This window comes from Apium graveolens, chromosome 10 (assembly GCF_009905375.1).
Source record: "Apium graveolens cultivar Ventura chromosome 10, ASM990537v1, whole genome shotgun sequence".
NCBI classification, from domain to species: Eukaryota; Viridiplantae; Streptophyta; class Magnoliopsida; order Apiales; family Apiaceae; genus Apium; species Apium graveolens.
Window position 1 is genome coordinate 136,111,226 of NC_133656.1, and position 18,761 is coordinate 136,129,986.

At 36.2% G+C, this 18,761-nt stretch overlaps 3 protein-coding genes across 3 annotated transcripts; all 3 read right to left on the reverse strand.

Annotated features, from left to right (window-relative positions):
• Nucleotides 1-12,153: 12,153 nt before the first annotated feature.
• LOC141691039 (uncharacterized) lies at nt 12,154-13,036 on the reverse strand. Its single transcript, XM_074495785.1, has 2 exons — nt 12,735-13,036; nt 12,154-12,619 (listed from the first exon to the last, which is right to left on the reverse strand). The coding sequence occupies exons 1-2, from the start codon at nt 13,034-13,036 to the stop codon at nt 12,154-12,156; spliced, it is 768 nt and encodes a 255-aa protein (XP_074351886.1).
• A 1,747-nt stretch (nt 13,037-14,783) lies between these two features.
• LOC141693201 (trans-anol O-methyltransferase 1-like) lies at nt 14,784-16,373 on the reverse strand. The gene is made up of 4 exons (XM_074498223.1): nt 15,940-16,373; nt 15,527-15,840; nt 15,365-15,429; nt 14,784-15,281 (listed from the first exon to the last, which is right to left on the reverse strand). The coding sequence occupies exons 1-4, from the start codon at nt 16,329-16,331 to the stop codon at nt 14,979-14,981; spliced, it is 1,074 nt and encodes a 357-aa protein (XP_074354324.1). The 5' UTR covers nt 16,332-16,373; the 3' UTR covers nt 14,784-14,978.
• Nucleotides 16,374-17,172: 799 nt separating this feature from the next.
• Nucleotides 17,173-18,674, reverse strand: LOC141693643 (trans-anol O-methyltransferase 1-like). Its single transcript, XM_074498798.1, has 4 exons — nt 18,280-18,674; nt 17,873-18,186; nt 17,715-17,779; nt 17,173-17,629 (listed from the first exon to the last, which is right to left on the reverse strand). The coding sequence occupies exons 1-4, from the start codon at nt 18,672-18,674 to the stop codon at nt 17,327-17,329; spliced, it is 1,077 nt and encodes a 358-aa protein (XP_074354899.1). The 3' UTR covers nt 17,173-17,326.
• Nucleotides 18,675-18,761: the final 87 nt, after the last annotated feature.

Consider the following 18,761-nt stretch of genomic DNA (forward strand, 5'->3'; position numbering starts at 1 on the left):
CATTAAGTGCTCTATTTGTGCGACCCTATAGGCTATTATTTAATTGGCAATAATTTTATTCTCTAATAAAATTATAAACAATGAGCGGTATCTAGTAATACATCATTGTTACCCAATTAAACAATAATTAAATCGTGATTAGATAAAACCTTTCGTGATTAATGTTTTTTCGTGTAATATAATCCCTTTAACCATACATATTATAGATTAAACTCGAGGCATGTATTTAGTCATCCTCTTCAACATTTAATCTGGGTTTACTTGATGCATGAGTAGATTATTGAAACAAATCATTATTTGAGCATGGCCATGCTTTTATAATCTCACTCAATCAAGAGGCCAATAATATCTCTCCTAATTATAGGAGGGTTAAATCCTTTATCTATCATTCATATTTCTCATACGACTCATGATATACCCGATGTCCACTTTTATCATCACCCGATCAAAAGTAACTTTTAATGTAGTCAAAGTATATTAATCCTCGTATAGAAATATAATGATTTCAAGTCAAAGGATCGTTACACCATTATCACTGTGAGTCTTTCTTATGACTTTATTAAACATGAAGAATCTCACTGTGGGTCTGTCCAGTACCATGTACTCTCACATGTACCTATGTATTGACTTCAGTATCCCCATACTTATAACCAATGAGATGTGGTTATCTTGTCAAACAACATACTAGTCTATCTATGTATTATTATTGTCCTATATAATAATACTCGACTAGGGACCTTTAAGAATATGATATATTATATAATCTCAAGTTCAAGTCATGTACTTAAACTATACAATTTGTATCATGATTCTAAGGACATTTATTATGCTAACAAAATATCGCAGTAATTAAGGTCATAATAAATAAATTTATTGAATGATCAACTGACATAAAGATAAAAGAATAATGTATTGCCTCTAGGGCACCTACACTAACAATCTCCCACTTGCACTAGAGCCAATCACCCATATATCTAATACCCATGGAACTAGTGTGACCATCGTGCTTCTGCTGCGACAAGCCTTTGGTCAGTGGGTCTGCAATGTTATCATTTGTGTGCACTTTACATATGTGTATATCACCCCTTTCATTAATCTCTCGAATAAGGTGAAATCTCCTGAGTATATGTTTAGCCCGGGAGTGTGATCTAGGTTCTTTAGCCTGTGCAATGGCTCCATTATTATCGCAGTATAGATCAATGGGATCTGCGATCGATGGAACCACTCCCAAAACAGAAATGAACTTTCGAATCCAAACGGCCTCCTTAGCTGCTTCACAAGCTGCAATGTACTCAGCCTCCATTGTAGAATCAGCTACTGTTTCTTGCTTTGAACTCTTCCAGCTTACAGCACCTCCGTTTAGACAAAACACAAAACCAGACTGTGATACAGTATCATCTCTGTCTGTTTGGAAACTTGCATCGGTGTAACCTTTTACAACGAGTTTCTCTTCTCCTCCATACACCAAGAATGAATCTTTAGTTCTTTTCAGGTACTTAAGAATATTCTTAACTGCCGTCCAGTGACCTTCACCCGGATTAGACTGGTATCTGCTCGTCATGCTCAAAGCATACGAGACATCTGGGCGAGTACATACCATTGCATACATGATAGATCCAATTACTGAAGCATATGGAACTTTATTCATGTGGTCCTTCTCATCCAATGATTTCGGACATTGGTCCTTAGAGATCGTTATCCCTTGAGACACAGGGACATATCCCCTTTTTGCATTTTGCATTCCAAAATGATGCAAAACCTTATCAATGTATGTGCTCTGACTTAGACCGATCATCCTTCTAGATCTTTCTCTATAGATCCTCATTCCTAGAATGTAGGATGCCTCTCCTAAGTCTTTAATGGAGAAATTGCTCCCTAACCACGTCTTAACAGCCTTTAGAGAAGGTATGTCATTCCCCATTAGTAGTATATCATCAACATATAGTACTATGAATGCCACATAGCTCCCATTAACCTTCTTGTAAACACACGGTTCATCTTCGTTTTGAACAAAGCCATACTCTATGACTATTTCATCAAAACGGATATTCCATCTCCTAGAGGATTGCTTCAATCCATAAATGGATCGACGCAATTTACATACCTTGCCAGCATTCCTTGGATCGACAAAACCCTCAGGTTGTGTCATGTACACATCCTCTTCAAGGCTTCCATTAAGGAAGGCTGTTTTGACATCCATTTGCCAGATTTCATAATCATGGAATGCTGCAATGGCAAGTAAAATCCTTATAGACTTGACCATAGCCACTGGTGAGAAAGTTTCATCATAGTCAATACCATGAATTTGTTTGAAACCTTTTGCAACCAGCCTAGCTTTATAGGTCTGAACATTTCCATCCATGCCCTTTTTCTTCTTAAAAACCCATTTGCACCCTATGGGTTTTACCCCTTCAGGTGGATCAACCAAAGTCCATACTTGGTTTTCGTACATGGAATCTATCTCGGATTTCATGGCTTCAAGCCATCTCTTAGAGTCTGGACTGTTCATAGCATCTTGGTATGTGAGAGGCTCATCTTCATCTATGAGCATCAAATCACCACACTGAGTCATGAGAAATCCATATCTCTCTGGCTCATGGCGAAATCTACCAGATCTACGAACAACCTGTGTTTGTTGAGCATTATCATTATTCTGCTCTTGTTCCACTTCAGGTTCAATGCTATTTTGCGGTTCTCGATCTTCATCGAGATCTATAGTTCTCCCACTGTTTCTTTTGGAAACAAAATCTCTTTCCATGAAGACAGCATCTCGAGCAATAAACACTTTCTGCTCAGAAGGACTATAAAAATAATACGCCTTTGTTTCATTAGGGTATCCTACAAAAATGCACTCTTCGGATTTAGGTCCAAGCTTGTCAGATTCTTGACGTTTCACAAATGCCTTACATCCCCAAACTTTCATAAAGTTCATGCCTGACCGTTTCTCTTTCCATATCTCATATGGAGTCTTTTGAACCTTCTTAGTAGGAACACGGTTAAGTGTGAAAGCCGCTGTTTCTAGAGCGTAACCCCAGAAACTAATTGGAAGATCTGCATGACTCATCATCGATCGCACCATGTCCAACAAGGTGCGATTTCTCCTCTCTGAAACTCCATTCCATTGAGGTGTTCCTGGCGGAGTGAGTTGCGATACAATACCACACTCTTTCAAATACTCTCTAAATTCGGTGCTTAAGTATTCACCCCCACGATCGGATCGTAAGATCTTAATACTTGCATCTCCGCCAATTTGCTTCTCTACTTCAACCTTGTATTCTTTAAATTTTTCAAAAGAATCGGATTTGTTCTTCATAAGATATACATATCCATATCTACTGAAATCATCAGTAAATGTTATGAAGTAGTAGTAGCCTCCTCTAGCCATTACACGCATTGGGCCACATACATCACTATGTATTAGCTCCAGACGTTTAGTGGCCCTTTGACCCTTACCAGTGAAAGGGGCTTTAGTCATCTTACCAAGCAAACAAGATTCGCATTCTTGGTATGATTCAAAATCAAACTTATCCAAGTATCCATCCTTATGTAATTTGGATATGCGTTTCTCATTTATGTGGCCTAGACGACAATGCCAGAGGTATGTTTGATTTGAGTCATTTATTTTAAGTCGTTTGTTTTCTATATTACAGACAGGGTTATCTAAATCAAGAACATATAAACCATTAAATAAACGCGCAACACCATAGGTTAAATCATTCAAAGCAAAAGAGCAACTGTTGTTCTTTATTGTAAACGAAAAACCTTTCTTGTCCAAACAAGAAACAGAAATAATGTTTCTGCGAATCGCAGGCACGTAAAAACAGTCTTCTAGTTCTAAAACAAGCCCAGAGGGCATAGATAAATAATAAGTCCCTACAGCTAAAGCAGCAACTTTTGCTCCATTGCCTACTCTTAGGTCCACTTCTCCCTTAGCCAGAGTTCTACTTCTCTGCAGGCCCTGCACATTTATACAAATGTGAGAAGCACATCCAGTATCAAATACCCAGGATGTAGAAATAGACAAATTGACTTCTATAACATAAATACCTGATCCAGAAATCTGAACTGCTTTCTTTTTCTTCAGATCCTCCAAGTAAATTGGACAGTTTCTCTTCCAGTGACCATCTTTCTTACAGTAGTGACATTCACCCTTGGCCACACCACCTTTAGGCTTTAAAGCCTGTTTGGGACCTGACTTTGGCTTGGTTGTAGAATCAGATCCAATCTTCTTCTTACCCTTCCATTTTCCCTTCCCTTTGGCCTTACCTTTATTTCCCACCATCAGTATGGGAGCAGGTTCAGCTGTCTTCATGTTGGTCTCATATGTTCTCAACATATGCAACAATTCAGTAGGTGTTTTGTCAAATTCATTCATATTGTAGTTCACAACAAACTGAGTGAATTTGTTGTTCAAAGAATTCATGATTAGGTCAATACCAGTTTCCGGACCAATCGGGAAACCCAAAGTTTCAAGGTACTCAATGTAACCAATCATCTTCAGAACATGTGGGCCAACTGGTTCACTCGCCCCTTGTTTGCAATTAAAAAGTGACTTACTCGTGTTGAACCTTTCTTGATGAGTTTGGCTTGCAAACATGCTTTGCAAGTGCTCATTGATAGTATATGCATCCATATGCACATGTTGTCTTTGAAGCTCAGCACTCATAGTTGCCAACATAAGACATGCAACATCATTTGCATCATTCTCATCCTTTGTGCGTGCTGCTCGTTCATCAGCAGTAGCACCCTCAGGAAGGGGGCCTGGAGGAGGGATATCAATGACATGAAGCTTGCGCTCCTGCCTGAGGACAATCCTCAAATTCCTCTGCCAGTCTAGGAAGTTGTTTCCTCCTGTCAGCTTGTCCTTCTCAAGGACTGAACGTACGGATAGTGTGTTTGTGTTGTTTGCCATTACTCAGTATCTACAATAATAAAAGCGCAAAATAAACATTAGATTGTCTGAGTTAAAATTTTATGTTCATATGATTATGATATATTCGTAATATATCTCCCACTATTTTTTTTTTTTATCAAATTAATAGCCCTAACTATTAATTCGGAAAGTATATCCCATAAATCTTTCTAGTGAGCCAAGATCCATATTTCGTCATGTTCTAAGTCAACCACTGGTATCCTTAAAACATGATTATTTAGGTAGACAACAGTTGTCAATTATATCATATATAATTCTTGGATAATTTGGTGAACAACAATTGATCTTATCTATCTAATAGATTTTTAACCAAACTCTATGCTTCTAAGTTCATAATAGTTGAATATAACCGTTTATATTCACCTTATTATGATGACTCAGTTAAGTTAGACCCAATGATACAACGTCCGAATATAACCGTTTATATTCGTCGCATTTCACCATGATAGATAGGAGTCCCCTGCCACTGACAGCCCTTCCCCTTATCGATCTAGGATTTAATGAGTGTTCATTCATTGGAAAGCATCTGATTAAAACTTAATATTTTTACTTAGGGATTTTAATTTAGAACGATCATGATCCCATCATAAAGAGATTCCCAATTTTTCCTTGAATAAAATACTTCAAATCAATACTCGTCAATGGTTTGATTTCCAGGTAGTGGAGGAGTCACATCGGTCTCGCTTAAAACCCACAGCCTTACAAGTTCTATGAACCCGTTGTTGACAAAATCGCCCCATGTCAGAAATAAAGAAAATTCGTATTTTATTCCGTGCTTCATAAACACGAGAATCTCATGATCGTTTGTTAATTTTAAATCTTGAGTCGTTACAGATTTTATCTTGTTTAAAGGCATGGCATGGGTGATGTATCTAATACATACATACATCATTAATCTAATTAAAACATGCATTTTTCTACTCTACACATACTATTTATACATCATATGAAAAGTACGTAAAGTAAACGTGCAATAGTTATGGCCCAATCCTATGTGATCTTTTCAGGCTAATGAAAAGATCAAGGTCAATCTATGGTGTAAAAATAACTATTACATATGTCTTCTCTATTGCTTCCATTGTCTCCTTGGCCTCCATAGGATGCCTCCTCTTTCCCTTGTCCTTCTAGGATGTTACATTAAGAATTATACTAATGAACTTACAAAAGAACTCGAGTTACATTCGAGATAAAACAACTACAAATAGAAAACGACATGCAAGTCGTATTTATTACAAACCAAAAGAATAAACCATTACAACTAAGGTCTTAAGGCCATAACTATGCACCATGCTCAGTAACCATTAAAGAACATGATAGATCATATAAAGATGACATACTATTTATCACTTATCATGATCCAATCAAGAATAATAAATAAGTAAAGCATATGTCATAAGCACAAATTAAAAACGAAACCCTAACCACGCGGTTCGACCTCCGCGGTGAGGTCGCTGGGGGGGTTCGGGGGGGCAGCGAGCCCCCCGATGGCGGAAATTTTTGCAAAATCAAGTATCAGAATACTAGAAAAACATGTATCAGAATACTATTCCAGAAGCATGTATCAGTATACACACGATCCATATCCCAGTTACCAAAAACGTGTATCAGTATACATATTTTAAGAGATCGCATACATATGAGTTATGGCAGATCTTAAACATACTAGTATCATCATATAGATCATTAACAGATTCATCATATCATTCATATAACATAACTGTTATCATGGCAGACTCATATAACATAACTGTTATCATGGCAGACTCATCACACATGCATACTTGTAAAAATACAGTAAACACGTAACCAAATCAGCCCCTTATACACGTAGCTCTGATGCCATTGTTGGGTTCCGAAGGCATAAAACGCAGCGGATAAACGTAAATAAAACAAAAATTCGAAACCCAAAAACAGGATCCATGTATAATTATGGGCAGATTATGGAGATAACGAATCATACCTTTCAAGAGATTAACTTTTACGAACTCAACGGAGATCCTAGCTATCACGCTTTGTGTCTACCTCTCGGAGAAACACCTCTATGGTATCCACACGAGCACCTTCAAGAACGTCTCACGAACTTGACTACGGAATGGATGTACTAGCCTCCTTCTTGACGATCTGAATTGCCTCTGCCTCTCTTTGCTGCTAGGGTTTTCTTAAAAAACGTTCAAGCCTCTTTAACCTCTCATTATCTATTTATAATGACTGATTAAAAAGGCCCATAATAGCAAAGCCCAACCCTAGTAGGTATTGGATTAAATAATAAAAACGAATTTCTATTATTTAATTAATAACTAAGTCATACTTAATTATTATGGGCAAAAACATTCCTTTTAATTCGAATTTATATTATCTCAATTAAGTCTTACTTAATTATAATAAAATTCAAATAATCATCAATTAATTTAAATCCATAATTTAAATTAACTATTCCATTAAGTGCTCTATTTGTGCGACCCTATAGGCTATTATTTAATTGGCAATAATTTTATTCTCTAATAAAATTATAAACAATGAGCGGTATCTAGTAATACATCATTGTTACCCAATTAAACAATAATTAAATCGTGATTAGATAAAACCTTTCGTGATTAATGTTTTTTCGTGTAATATAATCCCTTTAACCATACATATTATAGATTAAACTCGAGGCATGTATTTAGTCATCCTCTTCAACATTTAATCTGGGTTTACTTGATGCATGAGTAGATTATTGAAACAAATCATTATTTGAGCATGGCCATGCTTTTATAATCTCACTCAATCAAGAGGCCAATAATATCTCTCCTAATTATAGGAGGGTTAAATCCTTTATCTATCATTCATATTTCTCATACGACTCATGATATACCCGATGTCCACTTTTATCATCACCCGATCAAAAGTAACTTTTAATGTAGTCAAAGTATATTAATCCTCGTATAGAAATATAATGATTTCAAGTCAAAGGATCGTTACACCATTATCACTGTGAGTCTTTCTTATGACTTTATTAAACATGAAGAATCTCACTGTGGGTCTGTCCAGTACCATGTACTCTCACATGTACCTATGTATTGACTTCAGTATCCCCATACTTATAACCAATGAGATGTGGTTATCTTGTCAAACAACATACTAGTCTATCTATGTATTATTATTGTCCTATATAATAATACTCGACTAGGGACCTTTAAGAATATGATATATTATATAATCTCAAGTTCAAGTCATGTACTTAAACTATACAATTTGTATCATGATTCTAAGGACATTTATTATGCTAACAAAATATCGCAGTAATTAAGGTCATAATAAATAAATTTATTGAATGATCAACTGACATAAAGATAAAAGAATAATGTATTGCCTCTAGGGCACCTACACTAACACCTACATCCTCTAAGCCAAAGAGAACACAGACTGTTCCTCAAACACCTCAAAAGAGGAGGAGAATTACTTTGAGAGATGAATCAGATTCTGAGGATCAGATTCCTTCTTCAGAACCTGTGGTAGATGAAGCTGAGAAGGCAACTTCTCAGAAGGATTCTGCAATTGGGGGTTCTAGGCTTCTCAAGAGGCTTAGACGTATGACAGTTCCTGAAACTCCCAAGGAATCCAAATCAACAAGGAAGTACAAGAAACAGAGGGCACAAAGGCCAGTTTCAGATGATGAGGAGGAAGCAGCTAAGGAAGGGGATCAGGAATCTCTGATCTCACAAGACAAGGAATTTGCTCCAGTCACTTCTTCTCCATCAACTCCATCTCAGGAAGCTGTATCTGACAAGGCTAATTCACCTTCTGTGTCTCTTGTTGATCCAGGCACAAGTGCTGAAATTGATATTCAGAACCTGGTTGTGCCTGAAATACTTTTCTTAGAAGCTCCAACATCAAATAATCCTTCCACAACACCTGTTACTGATGCTGTTCAAACTCCTGAGTTATCACCAACACCTTCTCTGCATCAAGATGCTGATGATCAGATTTTAGGTAAGCATCAGGATATGGCTGTTGATCAGAACTTAGTATCAGATCAGCAATTAGAGGATGCTGAAGCCTCCATTGCTACTCACACTGTTGTCTTATCAGAAGATACTGATTCTCTAAGTTCTGATGCTGCAAATGTTGGAGATACTGGTGAGGCTGCTACAACTGTAGATGTTGATGAAGCAGGTCCTTCAGGACATACTCCTCCACTGACTCTTCTTAAGTCTGAACTGGTAAAGGAGTTTGTTATCCGGGATGCACCAGTACCTTGGAGTGAAACTCCTGCAGGTCAGGAGTGGACTAAGGAATGGAACTCAGTTTTATGTGTTCCAAATGCTTTACATCTTGCTGAGCACTTGACTAAAGCTGATGAAATGTTACATTCTGATGATTTTAAAACCCAGCTTAGAGTCACTGCATTGAGTACTAAACATCTACAAGGTCTTCATTCCAACACTCATGCAGAGCTACACAAGATTCAGGAGAACTTTATCAAACAGGAACAAGTTTGGAAAATTTATAAGAAAAAGTTCTTCCAACCTACCATTGACAGGGTTGCTTATATTGAGAAAACTCAAGAGAAGCAACAAGCTCAGATTGATCAAATTCTGACAAATCAAGCTTCTCAGCAATCGCAACTTACTGAAATCCAAACCTCAGTGGAACTACTTATCTCTCTTTTATTACCTGCTGATGCCAAAAAGGGGGAGAAGGTAATTAAGTCCAAATGCAAAACCAGCAAGACACTGCAAGGAAAGGATGATGGAAAAGATGACCAAGGAAACTCTGGAATGGGTAGTGGTCATAGTCAAGGTAGAAGGTTTACATCAAGACAAGCTAGTCACAGAACAAGTTCTGATACTGGGAAAAGAATAAGTTCTACTGCTGGTAAAAGGATAAGTTCTGATGAACTTCTAGATCTTGATGAGGAAATGTCAAGACAGTTATTTCTTCAAGAAAATCCAGGGATGGACTTGGAAAGTTTAAAGGAAGAAGAAGCCAGACTTAAATCAGAGAAAGTCACATCTAAATCTGAAGCTTCTGGTAAAAAGTTACTTCCAAAACCTAAAGGCATTGTGATCAAAGAAAGGATACATACTGAAGAAACTTTGGCTATATCACAACCACAGATAGATCCAAGATCCAAGGGTAAAGAAAAGGTTGGTGAACCTATCAAGCTTTATGTACCTCCAGAGGAAGAAGAAATTACTGATGGAAAAGATGATCTTGCTCTGACTTCAAGAAAAGTTTTTAAAACAACCTCTGACATGGCTCAAGTTGTTCAGAGTCAAGAAATTGTAAGTTCTGATATTCAGAAGAAGCAAGTAACCTCTGACAGTGCTCAAGTTAACTTGATATCAGAAAATAGATCTAAAACACTCCTACCAGGATTCACTAAAGCAAAACAGACTCAATCGTTGAATACTACTTCAAGTGGTTTTGAAGCAAGAGTAGTTACTGGAAAGGAAGCTAGAGATAAAACTGGATTGGGAAGTGCTGATGAAAGAAGAGTACACAACACTACCGATGATCCAACTTCCTTGAGTGAACCAGGTATTGGAGCAACTCCTGAGAGATTGAATCAACTGGAATCTGTACAGATGGTTTACCATACCTACTTGAAAGAATACATCATGTTGTATTTCATGACAGATGGTAGGGTTTATCATATAAGATAAAATGCCATTCCTTTGAAGTATTTTGAAGAATTGGAGCATGTACTTTTTTTACTTCAAGTGGATGACAGAATAACAGAGACTGCTGCAAACTACTTAAAAGAACAGATTCAGAGACAGAAAAGGCTTTATTCTGTTAAGTCTGACAGCAGATATGTTCCAAAGTACAGAGATCACAATGGTGATATTGTTGATATGAAGCCTAATACTGCACAGATCAGAACGTATCTTGGTATTAAGGGACTTGAATTCAATCTTGAATCTGACAAAGCTTATGTTATAAGACTAGATCAGGAGTTAAGGAAAGCAAAGATTAATGATCTCAGAGCTGCAATCTTTCAAACTGGTGAAGATACTGTAGAGCTTAAAGGTGTTAAAAGGAGAATGATTGATGAACTAAGATATGCTGAGAAATGTTTGTTGAAGAACTATCTCAGAACAACTCCTGACATCAGAGAGATCAGAAGATGATGAAGCCAAGTCGAAGATCTACAACTGCTTAAATTCTGATATTTATACAGATTGAAGTTGTTATCAGAAGTTAAAATTGGTAAAACTTTAAGGACTGTAAGTTGTAGTTATCTAGTCTATTTCTCATGCATTTGTACTTAATGTTTTTGACATCATCAAATATCTGTTTAACTTGTATATTTTGTTAATTTATAAGTTGGGGGAGATTGTTAGATATATTTGATAATGTCATGGCTAATATGTTTTATGTTTAGCTTTCAGATCTTGTGTGAACAGAATAGATCAGTACTTAACTGTTGATCAGTACTTATACTGGAAGTCAGGACTTAAGGATATCAGTACTTGTATTATCAGGAGATAATCATGAGAAGATAGATATCAGAACTTAAGTGCTGAAGGACAATCAGATAAGGACAGTAGCTGATTAAAGGAAAGAAGATCGAGATAAACATAAGAAGAGATATGCATGAAGAAGGAATTCCGTGAAGAATGGAATACTTGGAATAGAAGATATCTGATTGATATATTTTAGGAAGCAGAATTATATTTCATATCAATTAGCGATTATCTTGTAACTGTGTAGTATATAAACACAGGCATAGGGTTTACACTATAAGTGTTATCATTATCGAAGTTATTATTCTATATAACCCTAGCAGCTCTCGTGATATTTGTTCATCACTGAGAGGTAACAGTTCCATATTGTAACAGAGTTTATTATTTCAATAAAGTTTGTTTTCTGTTACTTAAGTTCTTTAAGTTCGATTTGAGTGTACTATACACTGTATTCACCCCCTCTACAGTGTGTGTGTGACCTAACAGAATCATTTAGTTTCACTGTTCCTACATTCATTACTTTTACTTGGCTTCCATCTAGAATAATGATATAATTGTCATTTGTTGTCACTTGCTTAAGTTCCTTAAATCTATCAAGGTTGGATAAATGTGGTATGTTGCCCCACTGTCAATAAGCCAATCAGATGAAGAATGAGATATAAGACATGCAATACCTGCTAACACAGCAAATTTAGAAGATTCAGTTTGACTATCATCTGCCTATTTTGAAGCATCATTTTGCTGATTTCTCATCATTGTTATGAATTGTTAGTATTGCCCCATTGAGATGGTAGACTTATCAGATGACTTATTAGGACCATTCTGCTCAGTTTGATTCTCATCTTCTTGATTTCCATAAGAAAAAGCAGCAACAATTGAGTTATGTCTAGGTTTAAAACCTGGTGGAAAACCATGCACTTTGAAGCACCTCTCATAACTGTGACTCGGTATCTTACAGTGACTGCAAAAATAGTAAGGCTTTGCTTTCATCCCAAAATGATTCTTCATATCATTAAAAGTACCATATGGTCGAGTAACATGATTTGACCGATTTCTGTTTGTGTAACCATTGTTGATAAATTTCTGATCTCCAATCCTTCTCCTATCAGAATAAAAAGCCATTGCTTCAGTTTGAGTAGACAAATTTGATATCTCTTTATGTCTTTCCTCTTGAACAAACAATCTATAAGCTTGAGATACATTTGGCATAAGATGCATCATTAAAATATTTGCCCTGACAGCAGTACATTGATCATCAAACTTCATCATAAACTGTAATATGCTCCTGTTATTTTTGTACAATCCTTTGAGTTAAATTGCAAGTACACAATTTACAAGTACAGACTGACAATAGATTAACATCATTTATGCCATCCCAGATAGTTTTCATCTTTGTGAAGAACTCTGAAATTGAATCATGTCCTTGATTTATCTCAAACATCTGTTGTTCAAGTGAGTATATCTGTGTCATTGCAGTTCTCATAAACAGTACACTTTTAGCAATATATTCATCAAGATTGAATAAAATCCACGAAATAACCAGATCATTGCATCTCTCCCAAAATTTATATTCAGCAGCATTCTTTCCAGGCTCAACAATACTACCATTAACAAATTCCAATTTATTCTTAGCAGATAAAGTGAACGTCATAGATCTCTTCCATTAAACTTCACAGAAACTAACTGATTTGATGATGTGTCAGAAGGATGAATGTAATAGATACTTAAAGTATCATTACAGGTTTGAGTTGGTATATTGTCTGTGTTTGTGTTTTGTGTTGTCATTCTGATTGTTCTTTAAGAGAAATAAGTAGAAATTGAATCAGAAATCAAGATGAACACAAGGATTTTAGCAAGATTAAGTCAAAAATTAGGTTTATGATGAAGATTCAGCTTAAAATTGGGGGAAAATCACAACGATACTAACACATATCTAAAGAAACATAAAACTATCAATCTGATGCATAGAAGTTCAATCAAGAAATAAATCAGTATACATCTTTATCGATCAATCGAATTAATCAACATTTTCACAACAAATCCATGCATATACACACAAATGCTTGCGTAAACAATTAACAAGACTATATATTGATCTGATTTATAGAACCTGGTAAAAATCGATCAATGTGAAATTATAAGAAATGAGCGAAAATGATGAGATCGCCGTTAAAGAATCATTAAGCTCCGATACCATGTTATTTTGTAAAGATAAAATGAAAGAGAGAATGATTGTATTGAATTGAAATGTTTTACAATGTGACTACTGAGTATATACAGAATGCTATGGCGGGAAAATTGGTTATGCTAAACGACAAAACTATACGGACTCTATTCTATGGACTCGACTTTGCTAATTATATATATACTGGACTAGTTACACTAATAGACTTGTGAGCCCAACTCACATATATTACTTTTATTTCGGGTTTTATATCAAAGTGCCCATCATTCTTGTCATAAACTATCAAGTGGCTACCCGGCTTCCACGTGAACTCGTTTTGACCATTATAATCAATATATATATCACTTTGATAAATTTTGAAAAAAATAGACCTAAAATTTATTGAACCGATGATGGTTTTGTTAGAATAATTAATAACAAAAACGCATAACGGTCCTTTTTGCAATTCATGTGGGTACACGTCATTTACCGATTACGATTCCGTTAATTTTCATATAATTTTTTTTCAAGATTTAACCGCGTGATATATATTTTGATTTAGAGGCCAAAATGAGTCTGCGTGAAAATCGGGTAGCCACTTAATATTTTTTGACAAGAACAGTGCGCACATTGATATAAAACCCCTTTTATTTCCAATACAACATATTTAAATACTCATGCACGCATTTGCCTCAACTTAGACTCGAACCCTCAATATAATTAAGGACAAAGGGTATTTGCTGGACTGCGTTTTTTTACATGGCTACATGAATAGAAGTGCCGGTAAGTTGCTAGAATTTTGTTTTAAAACATTATCTGCAATCTTTGAAATTATGGAATATGGGCCGAGAATAAGAGAATGACAGTGCCACCACATGGTAGCAGGATAACAATCTGAACCTGCAGCAGGGCATCCACTCTTTGAGATAACACCATGTAAAGCTACAGCATCGACCCTTCAAAATCAGAAGCACTACCAGGACGTTGTGTACAAATCCCAATCAAGTGTTTATCTCAATTATATGAGATCATTGTGTTTATTATTGATATTCTACTTGCAACAATATTTTGGTTCGAAGATGGCAGATTGGAGAGGAAAGTGTTGATGATAATAACCATCAATCATCTTAAACGCTTACTTTAGAGCTGAGATGTACCAGTGTTGCAATGTGCATATGGTTTATTACCCATTTCCCAGAAACAGTACAAATGATTGCTCAAGCAGTAACTGTTATATATGATACAACAAAGTTTAATGACAAAAGAAAGCCTGTCATAATATTATCACAAGCAAGAAAGCCTAAACAATGGCATCTTCCTACTCTATCAAATTAATTAATGTAAGCAACGATACACAAGAAATTCCAGGTTTCTGTGGCATAATTGATGCATGTCATGCAGAATCATTTGCCCAATGTCAACAAGAAATTCACAGTTTCTTATACAACTCAACAACACCGTATAAATCCGCCCCACATATATGCTTGCAGCTTGCAAATCCAGCTTCTTTTCCCAACATTTGGAATTCTTTGGTAGTCCTCTCTCTGCCCCCATGGGTTACAACCATCATGCGTATATCCACCTGTGATGTGTTCTTCGCAATAACATCTTTTGCTGGTAGCTCTGAATGTATCATGTCTATAATTACCACCTTACCAGAATCTGGCAATGCTTCGTGACATTTCTTTAAAATCTTCACACTTTCTTCATCGTTCCAGTCATGAAGTACCCTCTGTGTAATTCATCAACTCAGAGCTAGGAAGTATAACATAACAAGTGAAAAATCTAATCTATTGTTTTGCAGTTTGCACTTACCTGGAGCACTACAACTTCTCCTTTAGGTACAGATACAAACATATCTCCACCGACGTGATCAATACCTTACAAAATTTATATGTAAGAAATGATGGCACATGCAGGTAAACTAAACTATTTATTCTATTATTTCACACTCAGAAGTAAAAATATTGTGAATACCTGGCAATTGAGGTGCATCCTTAACTATATGAGGCAAGTCAAAGTTAATTCCCTTGACATGAGGGTTTAAAGACACAATACATCTTAAAGTTGCACCATGTGCGCCACCTACATCCACCACTTGTGTTACTCCCTCAAATCCTTTGTACATCTTCAGAAGAATGTCCATAGAAGTAGCAATAGACTTATCCATTGCTTGACTCAAAAGACTAGCGAGATGTTTATCTTTTTCTAAATACTCAAACACATTCGCTCCATCATGAGCCAGATTAAAGGGAATCCCTCCTTCAAGAACTGCATCTTTAAGTTTATACCTGCAATTTGTGAATGATTTGTTGTACAAACAGTCGTTAATCGCTGCAAGTATTTATATACCTATTATAAAAGAAAGCAGGCCAAAAAACTAAACGTACCAACTATTTTGCATTTCTTTGTGATGACAAAAGCGGTGATAAGGAACAAGACAAGGCCCATCCTGACCTTGAACAAAATACTGAGAAATCAATGTTAAGCCATATGATCTAGTGAGCAGAGCATTGCCACTATTCTTTACAAGCTTGCATTTGATGATGGAGTGGCTAGCAAGTAGTCGAAGCATACGATCAAGCATGTCTGAGGCTTCGGGATTCTTGGTAGGAAGGTTTGATACAATTTCATCAGGATGAAGGTAGCCATCATAGCCAGCTTTTTCCGCTATAATGTCAAAGACATTAAGATCGAAAAGGGCACTTAAAACTCCATGAACAGTCGAAGAATTCACAATCTGCATAGCAGTTAAGAAACCTTCTTGATCATGTGATGCCATGGTTTAATTTCCTTGTCTCTAAAATTGCTTGAACTTGTCCATTCAATTATAGACTACTTATTACTTTTATAAGTTAGCGTATTGTATGGGAGACCTTATAATAACAAAGATATATAGTTATTTTATCAATCTTTACCTATCACAAAAACAAAAAAATACAGTAGTTTTGAACACTGTGTGTGGTTGAATTTGCAAGGCGGCTAGGCGAGAGATGGAGGCAAAAGCATTTAAAGATTTCGGTCAGTTGGCTTTACTGCTAGGGTGTAATCGAATCGAGCCGATTCGAACAGTGTCAAGCTCGAGCCAGGCTCGATTAACAAAGTTCAGGCTCAAGCTCGAGCTCGACGGGGCCTTTAATTTGAAGCTCGAAGCTCGGCTCGTAAAATGTTTAATAGGGTCGAGTTCAACTCGAAATCTCGAATAAATTTCACCAAATATTGACAAAAACTAGAAATTTGATAGGTTCTGCTCGAGTTCAATTCAATTACATATATAAAATATAAATAAAATACTAAATATTTGTATAGAAATAAACTTATAACAAAAAAATTAAAATAATATAGATTGTATTAGGCTCGTGAACCTTACGAGACGAGTAATTTGAAGCTCGAGCTCGGCTGGTAGATAACTGGAAAAGTTATTCAGAGAAAAATGATCAGAATAAAAATATTACTCAATTGTGATAAAATGTTTTTCTGTTGTGAAAAGGAGAAAGGCATTTTACAGAAATCATTGCTAAAATTGGAAGTTTATTACTCAATTCCCAGAATCAGTACAAATTATTGATCAAGCAGTAAAAGAAGGTTATCATGAAACTATTGCAAGCAAGAGAGCCCAAAGAACTGCATCTTTCTACCCTGCTACAGAAGAAAGTGAAACATATTAACGAATTATTGTGAGCAACGTTACTCAAGAAATTCCAGGTTTCTGTTGCATAATTGATGAAAGCATACATGTCATGCAGAATCAATACTTCAATGTGAAGCACAAGAAATTCACAATTTCTTATACAACTCAACAACACCGTATAAATCCGCCGCACATATGTACTTGGAGCTTGCAAATCCAGCTTCTTTTCCCAGCATTTGAAATTCTTCTGCATTCCTCTCTCTGCCCCCATGGGTTACAAGCATCATGTATATATCCACCTGCGATGTGTTCTTGGCGATGACATCCTCTTCTGGTAGCTCTGAATGTATCATCTCTATAATTACCACCTTTCCTGAATCTGGCAATGCTTCGTAACATTTCTTTAAAATCTTCACACTCGCTTCGTCATTCCAGTCATGAAGTACCCTCTGTTTAATTCATTAACTGAGATCTGGGAAGTATAATAATATAACAAGTAAAAAACTAGGCTATTTCTTTGCACTTTGAACTTACCTGGAGCACTATAACTTCTCCTTTAGGCACAGATACAAACATATCTCCCCCGACATGATCAATACCTGATAACATTGTATACGAAAGAAATGATTGTGCACGTAAACTGAATTATATATCTAGTATATCACACTCGGAAGTAGGACTATCGTGAATACCTGTCAATTGAGGGGCATTCTTAACTACATGAGGCAAGTCAAAGTTGATTCCCTTGACATGAGGGTTCAAAGACACAATGCAGCCTAAAGTGGCACCATATGCACCGCCTACATCCACCACCTGTGTTACTCCCTCAAATCCTTTGTAAATCTTTAAAAGTACGTGCATTGACGTAGCACTAGTCTTAGACATTGATTCGCTGAAAAGACTTGCAAGATGTTTATTTTGTTCTAAAATATCAAACACATTTCCTCCATTATGAGCCATGTTGAAAGGAATACCTCCCTCAAGAATTGCATCTTTCAGTTTGTACCTGCAATGTGTGAATGTTAATATATCAAGTTCGTAATATTTACAAGTATTTATCTATGTATTATGGGAAAAGCAGGGCAATAGTTTAACGTACCAATATTTTTGCACTCCTTTTTGATGATTGAGGTGATGATAAGGAACAAGACAAGGTCCATCTTGACCTTGAACAAAATACTGAGAAACCGAAGTTAAGCCGTAAGATCTAGTGAGCAGAGCATTGCCACTAATATTCTTGACAAGCTTGCATTTGATAATGGAGTGGCTAGCAAGTAGTCGAAGCATACGATCAAGCATGTCCGAGGCTTCGGGATTGTTTGTAGGAAGGTCTGACACAATTTCATCAGGATGAAGGTAGCCATCATAGCCAGCCTTTTCCGCTATAATGTCAAAGACATTAAGGTCGAAAAGGGCACTTAAAACTCCATGAACAGTCGAAGAATTCACAATCTGCATAGCAGTTAAGAAGGCTTCTTGATCATGTGATGCCATTTTCTGATTTTCTTGTCTCTAAAATTGCTTAAACTTGTCCATTTATTTATAGACTAGCATATTTATTAGTTCCCATGCTGCATTACT

Excerpts from the sequence above, each read along its gene's own strand:
- LOC141691039 (XM_074495785.1), bottom strand. The coding sequence starts at position 13,036 with ATGACGTTCACTTTATCTGCTAAGAATAAATTGGAATTTGTTAATGGT. Across the intron at positions 12,620-12,734 it reads ATAAATGATGTTAATCTATT|GGCAAATATTTTAATGATGC; the intron begins GTCAGTCTGTAC and ends TACTGCTGTCAG.
- LOC141693201 (XM_074498223.1), bottom strand. The coding sequence starts at position 16,331 with ATGGCATCACATGATCAAGAAGGTTTCTTAACTGCTATGCAGATTGTG. Across the intron at positions 15,841-15,939 it reads AAAGAAATGCAAAATAGTTG|GTATAAACTTAAAGATGCAG; the intron begins GTACGTTTAGTT and ends CACAAATTGCAG. Across the intron at positions 15,282-15,364 it reads GAGAAGTTGTAGTGCTCCAG|AGGGTACTTCATGACTGGAA; the intron begins GTAAGTGCAAAC and ends TGAATTACACAG.
- LOC141693643 (XM_074498798.1), bottom strand. The coding sequence starts at position 18,674 with ATGGCATCACATGATCAAGAAGCCTTCTTAACTGCTATGCAGATTGTG. Across the intron at positions 18,187-18,279 it reads AAAGGAGTGCAAAAATATTG|GTACAAACTGAAAGATGCAA; the intron begins GTACGTTAAACT and ends CACACATTGCAG. Across the intron at positions 17,780-17,872 it reads GAATGCCCCTCAATTGACAG|GTATTGATCATGTCGGGGGA; the intron begins GTATTCACGATA and ends CAATGTTATCAG.